The 23,428-nt window shown below is 36.4% G+C and overlaps 1 protein-coding gene across 2 annotated transcripts in view; it reads right to left on the bottom strand.

The window, feature by feature from the left end:
* Positions 1-23,428, bottom strand: part of camk4 (calcium/calmodulin-dependent protein kinase IV) — a 53,309-nt gene that overhangs the window by 11,505 nt on the left and 18,376 nt on the right. For both annotated transcript variants that reach the window (XM_067407020.1, XM_067407021.1), the window contains 4 exons: positions 23,076-23,138; positions 22,724-22,806; positions 19,169-19,241; positions 919-1,009 (listed from right to left, as the gene is read on the bottom strand). In XM_067407020.1, coding sequence (XP_067263121.1) covers positions 919-1,009; positions 19,169-19,241; positions 22,724-22,806; positions 23,076-23,138 — 310 coding nt within the window. The remainder of the gene's footprint in view (positions 1-918; positions 1,010-19,168; positions 19,242-22,723; positions 22,807-23,075; positions 23,139-23,428) is intronic.

The following is a 23,428-nucleotide window of genomic DNA, read 5'->3' on the forward strand; positions in this document are numbered from 1 at the left end:
TATATATATTTAAAAGTTTGTGGTCAGTAAGGCCAAAATAACAGTTTTATTTAGCAAGAATGTATTAACAATAAAGTTACAGAGAAGACTTTCATACTGTTACAAAACTAATTGAAAAAAAAAGAAATGCTGTTCTTTTGAACTTTCTAGTCATAAATTTTTCCTAAGCACCAAATTAAATATTAAATATGTTCCATTAAATATGGTTTTGGGATGAAACATGACCTGGACATAAGTGTCTCGTTTCCACCTAGCGGTATGGTTCAGTACAATAAAATACAGTACGGTACGCAATTTTTTGCTGTTTCCATTGTCAGATGTTGTGAATTGTACTCTAATTCCGAACCATTTTTTCGGGACCCTTCCGTTGTGGTACTTAGCACAATAGTACCAGTATCAAAAGGGTGGAGCTAAACTCACTGCAGAACGTTGATTGATTGACAGAGAATTGTCACTTGCGCATGTCACTTGCGCACATTGCGAATGCAACACAATGTGTATTTTTTGTCTGTTTATCCTTGCATCCTTCAGCCTTTGCTCAAACAAAGCTGCTGTATGTCCTCCATTGTTGTTTACTGTGTTTACCGTCCCGAATAGTACTGTACTGAACTGAACCGTACCGCTCGGTGGAAACGAGCCATAAGTCACATGCTGAAGTTTAATTCTTATGAGTTTTTAAAGCAATTTTTTTTGTTTTGTTTTTTTCAAATCCTTAACTCAAACTATGAATGAGCATCAATAAAATAATGAGAGAATCATTACAAATTAACAGTGAAAGCTATATTTGAACATGACAGTTTCAGTGATTATTCTTCCTTGTACAACAGGAATGATGTTGCATTTTTGCAAGCTAATTCACCAACAAGAGATGTTTAGCCAAATTGCAGCTCCCCCCATCAGGCGAATGGAGAGCCTTACCTATTTTGAGCGGAGCATCTGGCGCTGATGTGGCGTACAGCAAGTTCTCAGGTTTCAGGTCTCTGTGCACTACACCATTCTCATGCAGGTACTGCAAACAGACATGTAAACACAAGAGGCTGCCTCTTATTAATCTGTGGTGTACACAGACATGTGTGACTGTACAATTTAGTGATACTAATTAGCATGTATCACTTTCACCATTATTTGCGTAATAATATTTATAGTTATTAAATTCATATGGGAATCTCCTCTGTGGTTGGTAAACAGATTAATCTGGGCCCGATAATGAGCAAATTCAAAGTAATGACCAAGCTGTACTGATTAAACAAGTTTTATAACTGACAGAATTTAGTGCATTAAGAGATCTTTTATCTGCTCAGAGGCCATTTAAGTTTTACACTGTGTGCAAAAAAGCACTGTATTGATATTCCTTAGTGTCACACTTGCTGTGTATATAATCCAAAAGACAAGAGGAAATGAAAGCAAAAGGAGAACATGGGAACAGAGTAACACACTAGCATAACAATATCAACATCATTGCAAGACAAAGGACTAAAGAAACCGAGGGCTTAAATACACAGAGATCACAATCAACAGAACAACGAACAGGTGAGGAACCACATTAACAAACAAGTGGCACGAAAACACAGGGACAAGAACTCAAGCAAAACAGAAAATACATGTGATACTTAGGTGTGTTATTTAGGTGTGTTTGTTTTTGTAAAGTTTTTGGATGCAAGATTTCAACCACATACCGAAAAAACAAGCCATTCTTATACCTTCAAGGTTTTTCAACCCTTATCCATAATTCTTTATATCTTGTTCAACCTAAGACTTTTTTAGTTGACTTTAGGTCCAAGAATTTGTTGAACTTAACTATAAAAAATCTATTTTTTGATCTTACTAGAATTTCCCCCACTTCTAAATTTGAAATGAAATGAATTTGCATTCATTCATTTTCCAAAGTCATCTTGAATCTTGAATTTTGTCAATACATTTTTGTGAATACACAGATCACAGAAATTGACTTCATAAATAGATTCCTTAAAATGGCTGTCATCGCCTTTATGGTGATTAGGGTTCCCTTTGGTTTCGCACTTGGAACTTCTTTTACTTTACTATAATTTTCTTCCTATCAGTGCAGTAGTGTCTTCTCATCTTCCAAAAGGTTGGCAGGCACAGAGAAAAGTTCGCAAAGATCAAAAACACAAGTAGGTAAACAGGGAAGTAGCTTACAGGAGCAATGGAACTACACTCTAAAAAATAAACGTTTTCCACTAGAATTTTTAACTTAAGCCAACTGGGAGAATTACATGCATTTAAAGCAGTATTTTAAGTTGATCCAACATAATGTTTTAAGTAAGGTGAAGAAGTTTTTTTGCCACAATAAAAACACATTTCTAAGGAACATGAACTTAACCCTCTGGAGTCTGAGGCTGATTTGGGGCCTGGAGAAGTTTTGACATGCCCTGACATTTGTGCTTTTCTCAGTTGTTCATAAACATATTAATGACACAAGTATCATTACACTGTATTCAGCACAAACTAGGCTACCATAATATGTGAGGAACATGTATGTACATGTTTGTGTTTTTGAAGGAATAATGTTTATGTGTGGTTATTGAAAAAACAAAAAACTTAAGTCACTGAAATAAGGCCAAAAAAGTATATTAAATCTGTATTGACAAGACTTCTGGGTATTGGAGGTAGACTAGAGTTTTTGCTTCAGAATTATGTAAAAATTATGCTGCCTACTCTTTCACATAAAACAATATTTTGATTTAGTTTTTGTAAGACAGTATGCGTGGAGGCGTGAATCATCATGAATAATGGGTCATTTACACATGAGAAGACAAAAGAATCGCATAATAATGACCTGAAATGACTTGTATATTAATGAGGCCTTTCAGTTAAGGCTGTGAAAAACCCTCTGTAATCATGTCTCAGCTCAATTTAAAATAATGGTATTCTATTATATTATTTAAAATATCATGCATTTCTGTGATGCAAAGTATCTGAACATTTATGTAACCTCTATGGCATTTCATATAGCCTTTTAGCTTAAAAGCATGCACATTTGGAGAAATATTGATGGATTCTTATATGTTTATGTCAATTTTCTATACAGAGTCATATTCTGTGTTTTCAATTCATACTTGCAGCTGGAGGGCGCTCTGTACACCTTTTGTCCACAAATTATTCTAAAGAAGAAAAGGACATTTCAGGAATGTTGTTTTCAATTCATACTTGCAGCCAGAGGGCGCTCTCTGTACACTTTCAGGCCACAAATTCATATAAAGAAGAAAAGGAAACAGGAACTAACGGCATGTCTTCTAGAGATCGCTAACCATGGCTTTAACATCCAGATAATCACTTTTCAAGACAATAAATACTAGGGGTGACCCCGAATAGTCGACGATTGGAATCTTCGATAGGAGGAGCCTGATTCGACTACCAACCTCTCAGTCGAATCGTCGCAGAGGTGTTATGAGATGAGATATGGGTGCCCTCAATATCTGATTTTACATAGACATACTGGTTCTTTCCCAATAGGTTAATATACAGCCTATTATGTTAATACTATAAATAAAAATGTGAAAAGAAAGAAGATTTTAATAAATATTTTTTAATGTTTGTGAATAAATCCAACCTGTGACCGATTTAAGTTTCACTTCCATGATCCGTGACCGGCAGATGAGCATCTTTACGGCAGGGATTTAATCTTCAACAGTGTCTGGGATAAAGTGTACAATTGGATGCACTTTGAAATGGTAAAAGATGATCAAAAAAACGTATGATGCAAGTTGTGCCAACAGCTCATGTCCTAGAACTCAACAACGACAAACACTGCGGCACGCTTCTGCCGGCCAACGAGCTGACTACAGCGCGCTATTTGAAAAGACTCAAACGGACACAGGCAGATCGCGTGAAAGACTGGATTTTTCTCTCTCAATCAGGTAGGGTAGCTACAAGTGATTTCAAACTATTTTGGATGTAATATGATTTTTTTGATGTTGTGAATGTTTAGCTAAAAAGACTGCCACTCCAGTTTAGCGTTTATTGTCTCTGCAATTAAAAAGACAAGTTGACAATTCTGGCTATACTTTTGTTATTTTAATAATTTCTTTAATTTTAATTTATTTATTGATCACTCTGGGTTTAATTTAACTATTTGTGGCTTGTGTTTTGAATATATGTTCCCCTGCACTTCAGGCATTTTGCATTTTGACTTGATCATATTTCTTTTTTTTAATTAGACTATTTTCATATATTAGAACGGTATATTCTGTTCTAATTCAATTCTGTAAATTAATGTTTGATAAAAAATTATATATTTTTTTGCTTTTTGGTGCATCAATGTTGCGTTGTAGATTAGTTAAAGCAATTTAGTTAAAGATTTAGCCAATGTAATTTAATTTGCCGACATATGAAATTTAGCCTATATCTATCTGTGTGGCCTTTCTGCAGTTATATTAAGGTTTATTGATCCAAAATGTTTTTATTCATTTATCTTTGAGAGTGTTCTGTACATCGTGGCTGTGAATGTTTATCCACATTGCCTTTCATTTGTTTAAAAAAAGATAAAATCATTGTCAGTTTCGTCTATCACTTGACAGGCAGTTTGGTCGGTTTATTAGAAAGATGTTTCTCTGTGCTGTGTGTGAAATAAAATAAAAGTTGTCTTAAGCCGCGGGTAGGCTATAGCAGGCCTTCGTTTTCCGTGTCCCGCTCCATCTCGTGCACAGTTCAGCGCGCGAACCTTTCAAAATCCGTGCGCACTCTCTAGCGGACTGCTGTTTTTTAAGCTCAAATTCCAACCCCCCCCATATGTGATTCGACTATCAGTCGAATATAGGCAATCTGATTCGAATCGGATTCGACTATGTAAATCAGCAGTCGAGGACACCCCTAATAAATACATGATTGAGACAATGCATACAAGTATTGCCTCTGAATTTGCCTCTGCATAGCGCTGGCTCCGTGGGCGTGGCCGCATTAACGGATAATGAGCTGAATCACAGACTTCTGACATGGCTCTCTTTTCATACAGATTACATAAACACAGAATGTTTGTTTTCGATTTGACTTGCACGATTTAAAACCTGACATTTCAACGTTTCTTTAGACATATGTGTAATTTTTTTTGTCATTAGTATTCATAAGTTACAGCTCATTTTCTGAGAACTATCAGATTGGACGTTCAGACGAGAGATCACGCTTCATGTTAGTTTTCTTTATTTTACAAAAAGCACAACATTGTGTTTTTACTCTGAGTGTATACAAATAAAAGAAGATATTCTATAGTTTCAATTGATATATTACTTATGTCTCTATGACAAGAAATGACGGAGTATTTTAAGACTGTTTTGCTGCAATGTGAAAAAAATCCTGCAAAACGCGCCGGCGCGATAACGGACTCCAGAGAGTTAATAATTGTCAACATGAATGCAACTATTTAAGTTGATCCAACATAATGTTTTAAGTAAGGTGAAGACGCTTTTTGGACATAATAAAAAGCATGAACATGAACTTACCAAGCACCGCTTGTCACCATGATGGTAAATCTCCAAAAACCCTCATTAACAGAAACTCTTTTAAATTAGCATAACAAAACACTAATTACTGCTATACCTCCCTTACCATTAATCTTGTGCAAAAAACATTATATAACACTTAATTTTAGCATTGACTCTCCCTTTCAAGTGCCATGGGCAAAGCATGATGGGAAATATAAATCCCAGCCCAGTTTAACTTAACTTAAGTTCGTCTAAATTAAAAGTGTTCATACAACTCAAAACAATGAAACACGTTTACACGTCATCAGATTGTATTTTATATTAACAGAACTTTAAATGAAATACATTTTTGATTAACTGAAAATGTTAAACTATGATAAGTCATGATAGTATATCGAATCAATATCAATATCGAATCAATATCGAGGCATATTTTGTGTGTCATCCAAGCTCAATAAAATAACAATTACAAGTAAAAAGTCTAATAGCATTTCAGAACTTGATTTTTTATTTCACATCAATGTATGTATTTAAGTAATGACTAAAGGTCCCCTGAAGTTTTTAGAGTGTATAATAGTTTCAGTCGCCAGACATTGAAACAAATGACACAAGGAGTTTATATAGAAAGTCTGGGAAGCAGCAGGAATTGATGGCAGGTGCATTCAATCCGTCATTTGGGGAGCGTGAGAGGGTAAGTGAGAGTATGAGGGAATGCAGTGTTGAGGGATGACCGGTGCACTTGTTTTGATAGGGAGAAAAACTGGTAAGGAGCCTTTGAGCGCCTGTGAGCTCCTTCATGAAAACAGACTGTGTTTATGATTACTACTAGTCATTTACAAGTTGAAATTATGTATAACGCTTAAAGGTGCAGTAGGAGATCTGGGAAATGCTAACGGTAGCCTGCTAGCATTGAAAGCATATGATGCCACCCTCATCAAATCGCCGTCCAAAGCCATGCCTCCTCCAAAACACATGAACACCCGCACACACACACAGCTGCTCTAGGCAAAGAATCACAAGTGACAGCATTAAACTACCTCATGTTTCAAAACACATAACATTACAATAATAATGTAGGTAAACAACTTAGAGAGCATTTAAAAACTGTTGAAATGGAAACGCATAATTCCAAGTCTGAGGACGTGAACAGCTCCTACGTCGTCCTACGCCTTCCACAGACAATACATATTTATAAAAATACATTTAGACCATTTAACATAGTGATTGCTATAAGGATATGAAGAGACTTTCAACCAGTATAACAAAAAATGTTTCTGTAAAGAATCATGTATTGCAGCTGGCTTAACAGTAACTGTAAAATATCTATTTTAGGTATGGGAGAGCAATATTTAGAGTTTTGATATTTGGTTGCCTTCAGTAAGTGTTGCAATGTGATTGCTAAAGTATTTCAAGTGTTTTTAGCAGGATTTAGCAGGGTTTTCTGGGTTGTTGCTAGGTGTGTGAGTTCAATTAATGTCCGTATAACAAACTGACCAGTTAAAGGGGCTATATGTAGAATTCAGAAACCCTTGTAATTAGCGACACCGGTGGCCATTAAGTGAACTGCAGCCAGCAACTTATTGCTTATGCTCGAGACTGAACGTGATTCAATGGCCCAATACACTCACAGCAAAGTTCTTTTTCATTCTTTGCTTAGAAGCAAAAAGTTGGAAATACTTTAGCAGTGATATACTGTTAACAAACATCCAAATACCATGCACGCTGCTGAGAGTGATGTTTAGATGAATATGTAAATATGTGCTGCACGCTTTTGTCAATAATAAGATAAACACACAACAAAAATAACAGTGGTGAGAAACCAGCAGTTAATATCGCATTTAGTGCTCGTTTCGCATTGCATTTCGCATTGATATCGCATTGCATTTCATCGCTATCATGTCGACAGAAGAGGTCATTAAAATTACACTGTTATGATAGTTTGAATATAAAGTATGTTTGATATAAAAATGTTTGAGACTATAGACTATATAGATCTGGCTATGTGAGACTAGTTTGAATTAATCCCTTTTCTTTGCATGACACTGACATTGGAGTACAGGGGTGCGTTTCCCGTACAACGACATAACTCGCTGCTTAACTACCATAGTAGGATACATCATTGAAGAAATCAACTAACTAGTCATGACCATTTCCCAAATTCGTTTTGTCGCAAATTTGTCGTTCAAACACGTTGGTTAATGATATCACGCAGGTGGTAGAGTAATAACTTCTTTCAATCCATTTGGGATCTAATTAATGCTAGATGTTTTGCTATAAATTACGGACGTGGCATCTGAGGACTCATTCTCATTTTTCTCAGTTATTTTGCTTTATTTCCAGATTCAATCATAGGCTCGTTCTTATGTACTAGAGCACGCACGCACATGCGCACCCTGCAAAAATAGAGCTTAAATCTTTGGACGAAATAAAATATGTAAATGACATTTGTATATATTCCAAATAAAAGATACAGATTGAACTGAATGTCAGCTTGCTTATTTTTCTTAAGATTAGGATTTACTAAATCCACATGTCATGCAAACAAGAAACTATGCTTCTAACCACAGGTCAAGAGCTGTTGTTCCAACCACACAACTTTGCAATGCTGTCTGCAAATGTTCGTTGGAACTATGGTTTTGGGAAACACTGACTCGTTGAACTATGCTGCACTCTAAAAAAATGCTGTGTTAAAAATGGACAAATCCAGGGATTGGGTTGTTTTCACCCAGCCATTTTTTTCAACAAATTTTGGATTTATTTTTTTAGCCAGCAATATATTAATATAGTAAAAGGCATGTTTTTGCTCACCCCTAAATAGGGGCAAATTTGTGGGGTATTTTAAGCTGAAAATTGACCAGACCAGAGACTTATATTACATCTTGTGAAAGAGGGCATAATAGATGCCCTTTAACCCAACCATTTGTCCATATTTAACCCAACTTGGGTTGTTTTTAACACAGCATTTTTTAGAGTGTGATAACGACAGAACTTGCGACCATAGTTGGCTAACGAAAAAATTCTTATATACAGTGGTGCTCAGAATTATTGGCACCCTTGGTAAATATGATCAAAGATGACTGTAAAAATAAATCTGCATTGTTTATCCTTTTGATCTTTAATTCATAAAATTAGTAAAAATCTAACCTTTCATTGAAGGAAAATAAATGAAAGTGGGGGGAAATCACATTATGAAATAAATGTTTTTCTCCAAAACATGTTGGCCATAATTATTGGCACCCCTAGAGTAAAATATCTCTGAAGTATATTCCCAGTCATATTTACATTTTTTTAGCACACCAGTGTGATCATAAACATGAAATTTTCCAGCCATGACTTCCTGTTCCACAGGAGTATAAACATGAGGAAACACAAAGGCCAAATTCCCTTAATCATTCATCACAATGAGTAAAACCAAAGAATATAGTTATGATGTGCAGCAAAAGATTGTAGAGCTTCACAAAATAGAAAGTGGCTGTAAGAAAATAGCTAAAGCATTGAAAATACCCATTTCCACTATCAGGGCAATAATTAAGAAGTTCCAATTAACTAAAGATTAGGGCTGCACGATTAATCGCATGCTATTCTCACGCGCATTTCGTCAGTAAAGCCGGTTCCCTGATTACCGCTAAATCACAATCACCTGCTTTCAAATGAAGCGGCATTTAATAGACTGAGCCGTAGATCACTGAAAAGCCACGCAATATCGCGTTCATATCGCAGATGAATCGCCTGCGATAATGAACGCGATATTGCGTGGCTTTTCAGTGATCTACGGCTCAGTCTATTAAATGGCGCTCCATTTGAAAGCAGGTGATTGTGATTTAGCGGTAATCAGGGAACCGGCTTTACTGACGAAATGCGCGTGAGAATAGCATGCGATTAATCGTGCAGCCCTACTAAAGATGTTACAAATCTGCCTGGAAGAGGACATGTGTCTAAATCGTCCTAATGCGCGGTGAGGAGGAGAGTTTGAGTGGCCAAAGACTCTCCAAGGATCACAGTTGGAGAACTGCAAAGATTAATTGAGTCTTGAGTCTCAGAAAGCGATAAAAAAATATCAAACAGCACCTACATCCCCACAAGTTGTTCAGGAGGTTTTCAAGAAAAATCCTCTGCTCTCATCCAGAAACAATCTCCAGTATATTAAGTTGTCAGACATGGTTGGAACTTCAAATGGGACCGGGTTCTATAGTCAGATGAAACTAAAAAAAAAAGAGAGCTTTTTGGCAGCAAACCCACCAGATGGGTTTGGTGCACACATAGATAAAAAGTACCCCATGCCCACGGTTAAATATACTGCTGGATCTTTAATGTTGTGGGCCTATTTTTCTGGACATCTTGTTCAGATATATGGTATCATGGATTCTACCAAATATCAACAGATAAAAACTCAAAACCTGACCACTTCTGCTAGAAATCCTATAATGAGCCATGGTTGGATCTTCCATCAGGACAATGATCCAAAACAAACATCAAAACCAACACAAAAATGTGTCACTGAGCACAAAATGAAGCTTCTGCCATGGTCTTCCCAGTTCCCTGACCTGAACCCTAAAGAAAACGAGTGAAGTGAACTGAAGAGAAGAAGCACCAACATGGAGCTGGGAATCTGAAGGTTCTGGATGAAGAAATGGTCTCTGATCTCTTGTCAGGTGTTCTCCAAACTCATCAGGCATTGTAGAAGATGAATCAGAACTGTTTTCTTGGCAAAGGGAGGCTGCAAAAACTATTTAATAAAAGGGTGCCAATAATTGTGGCCAACGTGTTTTGGATATAAACATTTATTTCATAATGTGACTTTCACCCCACTTTCAGTTCTTTTTCTTCAATGAAAGGTTAGATTTTTCTTAAGTTTATGAATTAAAGATCAAATGGATAAACAATGCAGATTTATTTTTACAGCCATCTTTGATCATATTTACCAAGGGTGCCAATAATTCTGACCACCACTGTATAGCCTCTAACCAAAGTTAAATACTTAGTGTTAGGATTTAGTTCAATTCACTGTTCCTCAGAATGATTAATGTTAAAAGTGATGCTTGCCTTAGAAAACACCAGTAATTAGACCAACGTCCATCGCTTACAACAGATCTGTGTTTATAATCAGCCCGACGCACTTGCCAGTGCCTTGTTGAGTGTTACCACGGAAACTCATTAAACAGAGTAGCATGAGCCATAAGTCTGCCTGGTTACAGAGAAACAACACGTGGTCACCATCTAACATGTGCTACCGAGAGAACTGCTGACCGTGATAGAGATGCCCAACCCGAAGAAGATATTAATACCAGAACAACAACATGTAATTATTTATTAGCTATCTCATTTTGCTAAGGCAATAATTTACAGTAAGCAATCTCCTTGTAACTACCTACTACAGAAAATGCTAGCTACTGAAAAATTTGAAGAAAAGCTTCAGGGTTCTTGACTTATTTTTAAAGAACACTGTATGCCAAAAATGTTCTATAAAGAGAAATGCCTTAAATTATTGCATAATACTTTCATGTTTAATTAATTAAAACTGATAAAATTCATAAAATGATCCCATGATGGAACCCCTGAAAGGTTCTTTATGAAGTTCCTAACTATATAGAACATTTTTTTTCCTTTTCTTTTTTCCTAAGGGTTTGCAATAAAGTGCAACAGTTATTTTCCCATATAAGTAATTAAAGACAGCCCTACTGTGAGCTACAATGTTGATACACTAGTATATGCTGTTGTTACAGCCATCAGCCCACATTATTTCAACTGATTTTTTATTTTTTTTTAATAATCCAGTTCCAGATGAAAAACTACATCACCTGACTCTCCCCAAATCTCCACCAATTAAAGAATCGAAACAAGCAAATCACACCAAAAGGGTTTTTTCCCCTCCACTACTGTCAACTGTTGGAGTTTTGGTTCCTTGCCAATGTAGCCTTTGGCTTGCTCAGTTGGGGTTAACATAGTCTTGTGTAGCCAGTTCTTCAGACTAACTGCAGAAGGTCTGGACTCCATAGCAGCTTTCTTTGGCCAAGGACCACCCAGAGGCTGCCTGACTGACAATGTAAAGCAACCAATCACAGTTCCTTTTTTCCGCGTCATGTTTAGGGGTGTGAAAATGTAACGCCAATGTCCCTATAACAGACCGGTGTGTAAAATTCTATGCTGCGAACTTTACATACTTCACATACTTTTGAAAATCCAGTGTTTAGTTGATCCTGATGTGCGCTCATTGTCACAGTTAAACATGACGGCATTCTTCTTCCATAAGGGAGTTACGACAAGGGTGCCACGACATCTTTGTTTCCAGGTGACGCAAAGAACGTGACACACACGACTCCCGGACATCCTGTAGAATTCAACCAATCAGGTGACGACTTCGAAACTCCTGAAGCATTTCTAATAAAGTGTGCCATATGCATCAGACGTTCATCCAGTGGTCTGTGGGCGTGACGTCTGAGGCTGAGACGAGGGTTAACAAGAGCTGCTTTATAGCTAAATCAAATTTGTTTTAAAATTTGCCAACTTTGCAACATCGACATTATTGATCTGAATTGAATCAACATTGAACTGACTTGAGCTGAATAACAAATAGCTGCTTATAACTGTTTCTATTATGTCTACGATTGGTCTTGCACCTTTGCCTTTTTGTGTGATTTTCAAATACTTTTTTGTTTCAAATCTAAGTTTGTAATGTTGTGATTCACCCGATGGTTCGGTTCATAGCTTATAACTCTTTCACAAAGACATTTTTAAAATCCATATGGGAAAAATAGCCTACTTCTGGAAACAAGGCTGCTGAAAAAGTGGACAGGCACTGTTGCACTCTATTGGCTACAGCATAGCAACACGCTGGCAACAATTTGCAATGCATTGTTGTGGACTCACAGTTTTTTAGAAAATGTTTATCTTTATTTGGAGTATACTTGGTTTGCAATTAAGCAATGCTCAGCTAAAATGCTAAAGATTCCATAAGGTCCATTATAGACTCACGCCATATCTGTCATCTCTAAACATGGTTTGTCAGGTTTAAGTGCTCTCCCACATATATTTCACATGGGAAAATCAAGCCTTACACTGACAAAAACTTCTCTTAACTGTCAAACTAGTATGCACGACTGCCCAAATAAAGGCAGAGTCACCACAGTCCCCAGTGTAAAAGCATTCCAACTGGTTTGTTTGCAATAGAGCCGCAGAATGATTCCTCAGAGGAGGAGCTGTACAGTGTGCCAGCTTCCCAACACCAATTATTATGGTGACATGAAGGAGTGTTATCTTTTAGTGGGGTCCGAGGGGAATTCTACCATCCTGTTCAATACTCAGTGGAGCTGACACACATAAAGTACATCATCTCTCTCCTTCTCTTCCTCCTCTCATTTGACAAGAGCAGGAGGTCTGTAGCTCGCCACTGCTGCCATCTGTGTCCCCACGCCATGAAGATTATTTTAGCAACTAGTCTCGTTATGTAGGTCCACAGATAAAGGTAAAGTGTGTCATTTCAGTGCCACTAGCGGCTCCAAATGTAAATGCAAAATTAATTAATTAATGTTTTCAGTTTTTTTGTTCAAAAACAGTCTTGGTCAACTGTTTTCAAGTTACTGTCTTTGTAAAGGCTAATTTACACTGCACTGACAGATGTCAACCAGATACGTTCATTTTGTTTTGTCGGATCCGTCTGGAAGAGTTAGCCGGCACACTTTTTTCATTTAGTTTTTGTTCAATCTGCGTTTCTCTGTTGGGTATTTTGTGTAACAGGAAATAAAGTGACATGAGTAAACAAGTAAATAATGGCACAACTTCCATTTTTTGGTGAACTATCCTTTTGAGGCATCAAATAGTGTAGCAAACTATTGGCTGTGCTCAGAATTAAATAAAAGATACTTACCGAAATTGTTCTCAAATGAGATTTCTCGCAATTCCAAGTTTATATGTTGCAATTTTGAGTTAACATCTCGCAATGTTTTTGCATAATTGTAAGTCTGTATCTCACAATTCACTCTTTTCTTCAAATTCTGAGTTTACATCTCACATTCCTGACTTTTTCCTAAGAATTCTAAGTTAAGATCTAGCAATTCAGACTTTTTCTTCAAATTCAGATTTTTCTTCTTGCAGCCTACTCTCGCAATTTTAAGTTAACATCTCGCAATTCGGAGATAATAAAAGTCAGAATTGCAAGATGTTAACTCAAAATTGTGAGATATTAAGTCATAATTGTGAGAAATAAAGTAAAAATTTTGATCTAAATTTACAATTATGAGAAAAAAGTCAGGTCACACTTTAGATTAGTTGTTAAGTTTAGGTATTGTGTAGGAATTAGGTAGGATTAAGGGATGTAGAATATGGTCATGCAGAATAAGGCATTAATAGGTGCTCTTTAAGTACTAATAAACAGCCAATAATATGCATGCTAATAAGCAACAAATTAATAGTGAGAATTGGACACTAAACTAAAGTGTTACCAAAAGTCTGAATTGTGAGATGTTAACACAAAACTGTGAATTATAAATAAATTCAGAATAGTGTGTTTTAAACTCACAATTCTGAGAAAGAAGTCTGAATTGCAAGAAGTTAAGGCAATAGTAAACTTGGAATTGCAAGAAATAAAGTCAGAATTATGAGATGAAAAGTCACAAATGTTTTTTTTTTATTTTTTAGTTCATGTCAGAAACAGGCTTCCATTGTATACACTGCATGCTGCCTACATTATTTATTAAATAACAAGTGAAAGAATGTGCATTAAGCCATAACAACCATTTCAAATAGTAGCGTACATTGGCATCAACTAGTTTCAAACCTTCTGAGCAAGAAAGATTCTCAGTTCCAGCAATAAAAAATACATCATTTTCGAGAGCTCCAGACTTCAAAAGGAAAACTGAAAAGATATTACAAAGTCCCGAGCCACTGAGGACATCCCAGCCAATCAGACTGGCAGAAATCTACAAAACACAGATCCAGAGGGATGCCACACAGCCAGCTGGCTTTGATGTGACAGACACACAGATTCTGCTGTTGTGAGGGAAACTGTGAAACTCTTCATATAATAACACATTAAAAATGCTTCCTGGAAAGTCAGGTCACTTCAAAAGGGACTCGCAGCGTTCACTTTTCCTTTCCTCTGCTCTGTTTTATGCCCCGGTGGGAGCTAGAGAGTTGGCGTTCTTATATTGCAGCCCACCAACTGAATCCAGCCCATGAGAAATTTGCCCACTTTCTTACCATCTCCTTGGCAACCGCCATCTTTGATGAAGTGAGAGCCAGTGGTGGAGAACACACTTTAAACGAAATGCTTTTAAAATACATTCACACAGATGAAAAACAGGCCTACTTTCTAATTCAGGCAACTATCAGTAAGGCACATGGATCCGTGACTGATATAAACAGAAAGTGTAAGCACAAGAAATACAGTAGATGACAAAATAGATAAGAATCATTATACATGAACTAACAAGGGAGAGAGAGAGAGTGAGAGAAAGGGAGAAATGTAGTAGAATGGCTTTCCCCTTCCAGAAGAAAAACGGTAAATGGTCTCCTGTGGTCCTCAAATGCAATCTAGATCCACTTATGGTGACTTCATATTGGAAATAGGATTCTCTTTCCACTAATAATGATTTCACTGATGATCTATGCATATACTGTGAGGTTGATGGACAAAAATCTCAAAGCCTGATTCATATGAATGAGTTACACAGTATCTGGTCTCTAGATAGTTTTCAGCCTGTTTTATCATCGGCCAGACGATAATCATACATTTGATGATTCAGAAAACCACTGAACATTAAAATCTTCAATAATGCAATTTCTTTTTTGTTTTGTTTTTTTGTACAAGGTGCAGCTCAATGGAATATATTTTTAAAATTGGAAATATATTTAGTATCAACCTTCATATACCAAAATATATTTCAAAATGTATTTCAGGGGCAAGAAAATACATATCCTATCCTACAGCAGCAGGGTGCTTTTTTTTTTTTTTTTTTTTTTACATTAAAGTATGTGCTGATTTTGAAATATAAATCTAAAACTGAACTAAAACTAAAAATCAAATAAAAATAAATGAAACCTAAATAGTGACACTTTGAACAAATTTCTTTAGCCATCTTGCAAGGATACCAGAAAAAGCCATGACTCATAACTATCCACAAAACACTGTTTACATTGACCAGACTCCACCCACTGGCATTCGGTAACAAGATTTTTGTTAACTAACACTAAAACTATTAAAACATTTTTGTTAATTGAAATAAAAATAATATAAAATAAAAATATTAGATGAAAAAACTTAAAGGGGGGGTCTAATGGTCTCATGTCATGCATTCTAACTTATTTACATTGTTAAAGAGTTGGATTCTCACGCTAAACATGGCCAACGTTTCAAAAAACAAGCTGGATGTATGTCAAAGTATTTCTGTGCCAAATACACTCCTTCAGAGTTCGTACAAGTTTCGTACAATGTCACCAAAGAAGTGTGTTTTTGGTTGTGAGGGAAAGAAAACCTTGCTTCCAAAAGAACCCAGTGTTAGCCGTGTAAACCGCCTTAAACTATCAAAATAAGGATAAAGTCCTGTAAAGTCATTGCAATCACTTTTTTTATTGGTTAAAATGAATGGAGAATATCTAGTGTTTTTACATGGCAGCATGAACTTGCAGGATTGGCACTTATGGTTTTATAAACAAGGCCCAGCTCGACGCTGGATTTGCAGATCATTTGAAACTGAAAGATGGAGCAGTCACAGCGATAAAAGATCCCGGTCATGTGTCAGATTTATGGAAAATGATATGGACAGAGAAAGAGTGTTTAGGAGATGTGAAACACCATGTCCTTGTTTTATTATGGGTGATTTTTGGGATGCACAGGCAGTTCTTGAGGGAGCTGTTTGTGTTCACTGTGATCCTTTCAACTCCCTCTTCTGGCCCTAGTTGGAGACACGGTCAGAAGGCGAGTGTGGCTGCCCATGCCCCACTTGCGAGGAGTCAGGGCTCGAAACAGCGTCCTTTTGGGAAGCCAAAAAGGGATCTAAGGGAAGTCATGGCAACCAGGAGACAGCAGAAGTCTAAGCCCTGAGACTTTTTTAGTAGATAAAGAGGAATCAGTTTCAGGCATACTAGATGAACGTTTCCTCAAGGGTCATAATCGTTTCCTTCTCGTGAGCCTTTAATTTCTTCCCTATTTCCATGAGGAAGTGTTGAGATCACGGAGGAAACCATACTCGGTTAATTTGTTCGCCTTCCTTCATTCAAGCTATGTGAATGTTAAGGGGCTTGCTAATAATGGGCATGTGGGATTGCCCTGGGTTGAAGAGATTAGATTAGAATCTAATCTAATCTAATCTAATCTAATCAACCCACTCTTCTGGCCTTGTAGCTGGCCCTAGCCGGAGACAGGGTCAGAAGGCGAGTGTGGCTGCCAGTGTCAGGGCTCGAAACGGTGACCTTGCAGGACACCAAAAAGCGATCTCAGGGAAGTCATTGCTTTAACATAGGACTTTAACTCGGGTCTCTGGCATGAGAGTCAGGCTATCAATCCTTGAGCCAAAAACTCCACAGCTGGAGCAAAAACAGCAAAAAGTAATTCTCAAGTAACTAAACCAGTCCAAAAAAGGGCAGTCCACAAAAATTTTCCAAAACTCCAAAGATCTTAAAGCAAAAAAGTCCATAAAAATAAAATAGAGAAAGTTATAATCCAAAGGCAAAAGAAATAAAATGTATCAGATTCAGAGAACACTTACTTAGGCAACTGGCTTCAGAACAACTAAACACCAAGCAAAGAAACTAGCACTTAACTAGCACTTCAGAAACATTTTTTGTTATGCTGGTTGAAAGTCTCCTCATATCCTGATAGCAATCACGATGTTAAGTGGTCTAAATGCATTTTTATAAATATATATCGTCTGTGGAAGGTGTAGGACCATAAAATGTTCGTTCAATCATTGCGTTCGGTCTGAACGAAATGATAGAATGTGTTCCCTGTCGGTCAATGTGTGTTTGCATACCACTGTGCAGCCTGTTCACACAGGCATCACATGTCATCATCGTGTTTCTTGTACGCTGTGTAGAGTCAGAGTGAGAATGACAGGAAAACAGCAACAGCCTAACTTTCCTTCTGAACCAAAAACAAGTGGCACTGCAAAAGTATTGGTCAAAAGAAAGACAATCTTAGAAATCGCTACAACGGGGAAAAAAAGGCTGGATCATAAAAGATCATAATATCGATGTTGCTTTTCCATGCTGTAGACAACTGCAGGAGTCAAAGGGTCTAAAAGTTGATGCCATGGTTGCAGTATTTCTTTTGGACAGGTAGGTATGATTGGTATGATTCGATTTTGATGTGTTTTGATAGTAACGCATAAACTTTGTGCACCTTTACTAATTAGCTCAACAACAGCGGCACCCAGCGTTTAATTGGGAACTATTTTTGTTTTCAAAGTTGCAAGCAAACTACAACATCCACACCTTTGGTGCATGGATTCGTAAAACACCACCACCAGATGCCTGTCAGATTTTTTTCCACTGGCTGTAGACGTGAAAACTTCCATGATTCCACGAAAATCAAGGAGTCATCAAACTCTGCCTTTGTTTTGAATAAGCAACCTCTAGCGGTGAAAAATTACACATGGTGCTTTTAAGTAGTATCGCATTAAATGAAAATTATTTTTACTGTTAAGTTACGTGAGGCAAAAGAAACGGAAATTCACCCATTTAAACACAACTTCATATCACGCGAATAAGCATTACTTTTTTTACAGAGAGCTTACAAACTACTAGCTACGTTCTGCCTTAAGAATAAATGGTGCAACCGAATAAAGTATAGAGTTAGCTACAAGGTAGTAGTTACTAAGCCTCTAGTGCAGACTTTATGTTCCAATTTAAGGAAGAGCTTACTAATGGCTGGTGTTGGTAAAGGTGTGCTGTATGGAAATTTTGGCTATAGTATATTATATTTTATTTTATTTCAATTAACAAAAATGTTTTAAAAATTTTCGTTTTAGTTAACAATAATAACCCTTGTTACCAAATGCCTGTGGGTGGAGTCTGGTCAATATAAACTGTTATATGAGTCATGGCTCTTTCTGGTATCCTTGCAAGATAGTTAAAAAAATTGGCTGTAAAAGGGAGAAAACGTTTACCATATTTCTCTTGGTGAGGTCAAACGTCGTGCATCCAATCAAACTCTACAGTATCCTACAGTATCATCTGTCATTTAGTACAAGCTAGCCAAATTAGGTAGATGCCAACATGGACAGGTTGCATGGCATGCTCCGATTCTCAAAAACCGTGAAAAACTACACACACACACACACACACACACACAAACATGGGCTGGAACAAGAATAAACAGTTTGACAGTTTACTGAAATCTGAATCTCTCTTACTGAAATCATCGTGATATATTTATGAATTTAGTGGCTGTGCATTTCTCATGTTTAGCATCCTAATACTATATTTGGCCCATTGTTTGTTTCATGTGTTAGGCTGATAAATCACACCTCTGCTGTTGTTTATGCATTTACAAAATTGTCAGTTTTCTTATTTAGCCATGTCTTTTTAATAATTTTACACTCTGTTGGGCCTGGTTCAGAGCAATATTAGTGTCAAACAATTCTGGTATTTTGTTGGGTTGACACACAATGTCCAATGTATAAGCAAAGCCAGTTGAAAACCACATTTGTAACGCATTCACCTAGCTTCTAGTCCAGGAAAAGCAAAAAACTAGAAGAAGAAAAATCGCTTTCAGATAGGAAATGTGAGACACTCACCGCGACTGCCTCAAGCACTTGTTTAACCGCGTCAGCAGCATCTCGTTCGCTATAGTAGCCCTTCTCCACCACCCTGAAAAATGGAAGGCAACATTTGGTCTCCACTCTCCAGTGTAACTCCATATTGAGTGTAAAATAGATGGCTGAATCTTTTTTTTTTCACATTTTCACTTCATTATTTTCCAGCCTTAGTGTGAGTCAACCACACCTCAGCACACAAGATGAATGAAGACGTATCTATTGATTGTCCTTAAGAATAGGCTTTTCTATTAAATGACTCATGTTGACAACTGTATGGAAACGGGAAATAAGATAATCCCGAATGAGGATAAAATGGAGTGAATAACAGTAGAATCATTGGGTTTTACAGTCAAAATTGTTCCTCTATTGAAGTGTTATTCAGCTATGTGATTAGTTCATGACTGCAGACATGCACCTGTTATTTTGTAACAGATGATGAAGGTTAATTCAAGTCTTCCAGCTTTTACTAGATGACCATTCACTAGACCAACTAAATTTTAACATTTTCTGAAGAATGTTTGATTGCCAGGGCATTGCTATATGTCACTGCTAAGGTCTTCTGCATTATAAAATGTGTTGTATTTCTACTCCCCAGTTTTGTTGGTATAAAATAATTTAGGTTGATTCAGTGATCTTAAACAATATTTAACCCGTTTAATTTAAATATTACCATTTTCAGATCACCACTTTTTCAGTGTGTTTTTTCACATGTTGCTATGCAGGTCCAACTAGGACTAGCCCTATTTTACTTTTAATACTGTTATTATACTTTTATATATTTTAACTTATATATTTTTAACTAAAATATTTTTACGGTTTTAGAACCGTATTATTTTTTTTGTACAGTATTATTTTTATGACACAAATTATTTAAATTAAATGTATATAACTTTTATCTATGATAAAATGAAAACAATTTGACAATGCAAAAAATTAAAAAAATGTTAAATAGGATTTATTTTCCTTGCTATATACACATATATTTATATTCTAGTATTTTTTTAATTTACAGTGGGTACGGAAAGTATTCAGAGCCCCTTAAATTTTTCACTCTTTGTTATATTGCAGCCATTTGCTAAAATCATTTAAGTTCATTTTTTTCCTCATGAATGTACACACAGCACCCCATATTGACATAAAAATACAGAATTGCTGACATTTTTGCAGATTTATTAAAAAAGAAAGACTGAAATATGACATGGTCCTAAGTATTCAGACCCTTTGCTCAGTATTTATTAGAAGTACCCTTTGATCTAATACAGCCATGAGTCTTTTTGGGAAAGATGCAACAAGTTTTTCACACCTGGATTTGGGGATCCTATACCATTTCTCCTTGCAGATCCTCTCCAGTTCTGTCAGGTTGGATGGTAAATGTTGGTGGACAGCCATTTTTAGGTCTCTCAATTGGGTTTAAGTCAGGGTTCTGGCTGGGCCATTCAAGAACAGTCACATTGTCTTGTTGGAAGGTAAACCTTCGGCCCAGTCTGAGGTCCTGAGCACTCTGGAGAAGGTTTTCTTCCAGGATATCCCTGTACTTGGCCGCATTCATCTTTCCTTCGATTGCAACCAGTCGTCCTGTCCCTGCAGCTGAAAAACACCCCCACAGCATGATGCTGCCACCACCATGCTTCACTGTTGGGACTGTATTGGACAGGTGATGAGCAGTGCCTGGTTTTCTCCACACATACCGCTTAGAATTAAGGCCAAAAAATTTCTATCTTGGTCTCATCAGACCAGAGTATCTTATTTCTTACCATCTTGGAGTCCTTCAGGTGTTTTTTCATGTGTCTTGCACTGAGTAGAGGCTTCCGTCGGGCCACTCTGCCATAAAGCCCAGACTGGTGGAGGGCTGCAGTGATGGTTGACTTTCTACAACTTTCTCCCATCTCTTGACTGCATCTCTGGAGCTCAGCCACGGTGATCTTTGGGTTCTTCTTTACCTTTCTCACCAAGGCTCTTCTCACCCGATAGCTCAGTTTGGCCGGACGGCCAGCTCTAGGAAGGGTTCTGGTTGTCCCAAACGTCTTCCAACACAGGCCACTGTGCTCTTAGAAACCTTAAATGCAGCAGAAATTTTTTTGTAACCTTGGCCAGATCTGTGCCTTGCCACAATTCTGTCTCTGAGCTCTTCAGGCAGTTTCTTTGACCTCATGATTCTCATTTACTCTGACATGCACTGTGAGCTGTAATGTCTCATATAGACAGGTGTGTGGCTTTCCTAATCAAGTCCAATCAGTATAATCAAACACAGCTGGACTCAAATGAAGGTGTAGAACCATCTCAAGGATGATCAGAAGAAATGGACAGCACCTGAGTTAAATATATGAGTGTCACAGCAAAGGGTCTGAATACTTAGGACCATGTTTCAGTTTTTCTTTTTTAATAAATCTGCAAAAATGTCAACAATTCTGTGTATTTCTGTCAATATGGGGTGCTGTGTGTACATTAATGAGGGAAAAAAATTAACTTAAATGATTTTTGCAAATGGCTGAAATATAACAAAGAGTGAAAAATTTAAAGGGGTCTGAATACTTTCCGTACACTGTATATTAATATCTTTAATATATATCAGAAAATTAATTTTATATATATATATATATATATATATATATATATATATATATATATATATATATATATATATATATATATATATATATATATATATATATATAATTTCATTAATTTCATTATAATTAATCATTAATCATTATATTTAAATTATTATGTTTTGACAGAAATGCAATAATAAAAACTTTATTCTCTCCATTTCATCAACTTGTTTCAGAGTAACTAGTATAAGTTATAAACAAACATTACTCAAATTAATATTAACACACATTAACTAAATTCTGAAGATTAAATTAATATTTCTTAACTTTCTGAACGTTATTAATTCATATAATTACTATTAATATTGAATATCAAACAGCTTTCTTTACACAAAGCCCAAATGCAGTGCATTTTCCTGCCCTCTTCTGATTGACAGGATATAGCAAAATAAAGTAAACTGTGACATATTATACCCAAAAATTCTTCATACAGTGGACTTCCAGTAAAATTGATAAAAAAAAATATTCAGACCATGTTTGCTTAAGTGTTATCTGACATAATTAAGATTATTTTTTTCTGACACGTTGTCATATTTTATTACCATTTTTTAAACTATAGTGAATAACTGTATTAATGAATGAAATGTTCAAGGTGTCTGAATAAATTTTGGTTTGACTATATATTTATATATATATATAATATTCATTTTCAGAGATTCGATTTTTCATAAGATTCTCAAGTAAGTGTTTAATAAAAAAAAAAAAAATTTAAAAAAAAAAATGTTGCTTGCTTGAAAACTACTAACACACCTCTCCTCAACAAGGTATCACAAACATGTTTGTGCTTACAAAACACAAGAAAGAGCCTAAGAAAACACAATTAATTACAGTTCTAGGGAAAAAGTGTCAATGCACAGCATGGAGTTCACAACTTAATCAGCCATTATTAGCTTGTAGCACTTTACCCCCATGGTGAACTGACCTGTCAAATAATTCTCCACCAGTAACAAGTTCTAACACGAGACTAATCTCCGCAGGGGTCTCAAAGATCTCCTTCAGTTTGATCTGACAGAAAACGGCATGAAAAAAAGAGAGAGCGTTTCACTGGAGGAATTCAAAAACATCATATGATTAATTATTGATGAAGTCTAGGGTAGCTATAATGTCTGACTAACATTTGCATAATCAGACCTTACTAAATCAAACACAGACAGTACTGCAGAGACAGGACGAACATCTAAGTGAGTGTTCTTGTGCATATTTATGCATATTTTAGGCTGTGTGCCATAGGACACAAGTAGACAAGGCCCTGGATTTTTCCCTTTTAGACTTACTATATTTGGATGAGAGAGGCGCAGTAATACACCTATCTCCGTTCGTACAATCTTCTTGTCAACCTGCAAGAACAACCAAGTTATTGCCTGAGTACAAAGTGAACACGGTGCACAATTATGAAGCCATTACAATCAGGTAAAGTGGAATAGCAACATCAGCTCAGTGCAGAGAGAAAAACTTCAAAAATTCAAAATCATTCACTTTTCCACATTTAAAGAGAATATTCTGTCATCATAAACTCACCATCATGTCAACTTTGCTTTAAAGAAAAGTTGACATTTTCTTCTATGGAACACAAAAGGGGTTATTTTACATGACGCTCTTTGTCCTTTTGGAGTTTAAAAGTATCTGT

Source organism: Chanodichthys erythropterus, chromosome 13 (assembly GCF_024489055.1).
Source record: "Chanodichthys erythropterus isolate Z2021 chromosome 13, ASM2448905v1, whole genome shotgun sequence".
Classification (NCBI taxonomy): Eukaryota; Metazoa; Chordata; class Actinopteri; order Cypriniformes; family Xenocyprididae; genus Chanodichthys; species Chanodichthys erythropterus.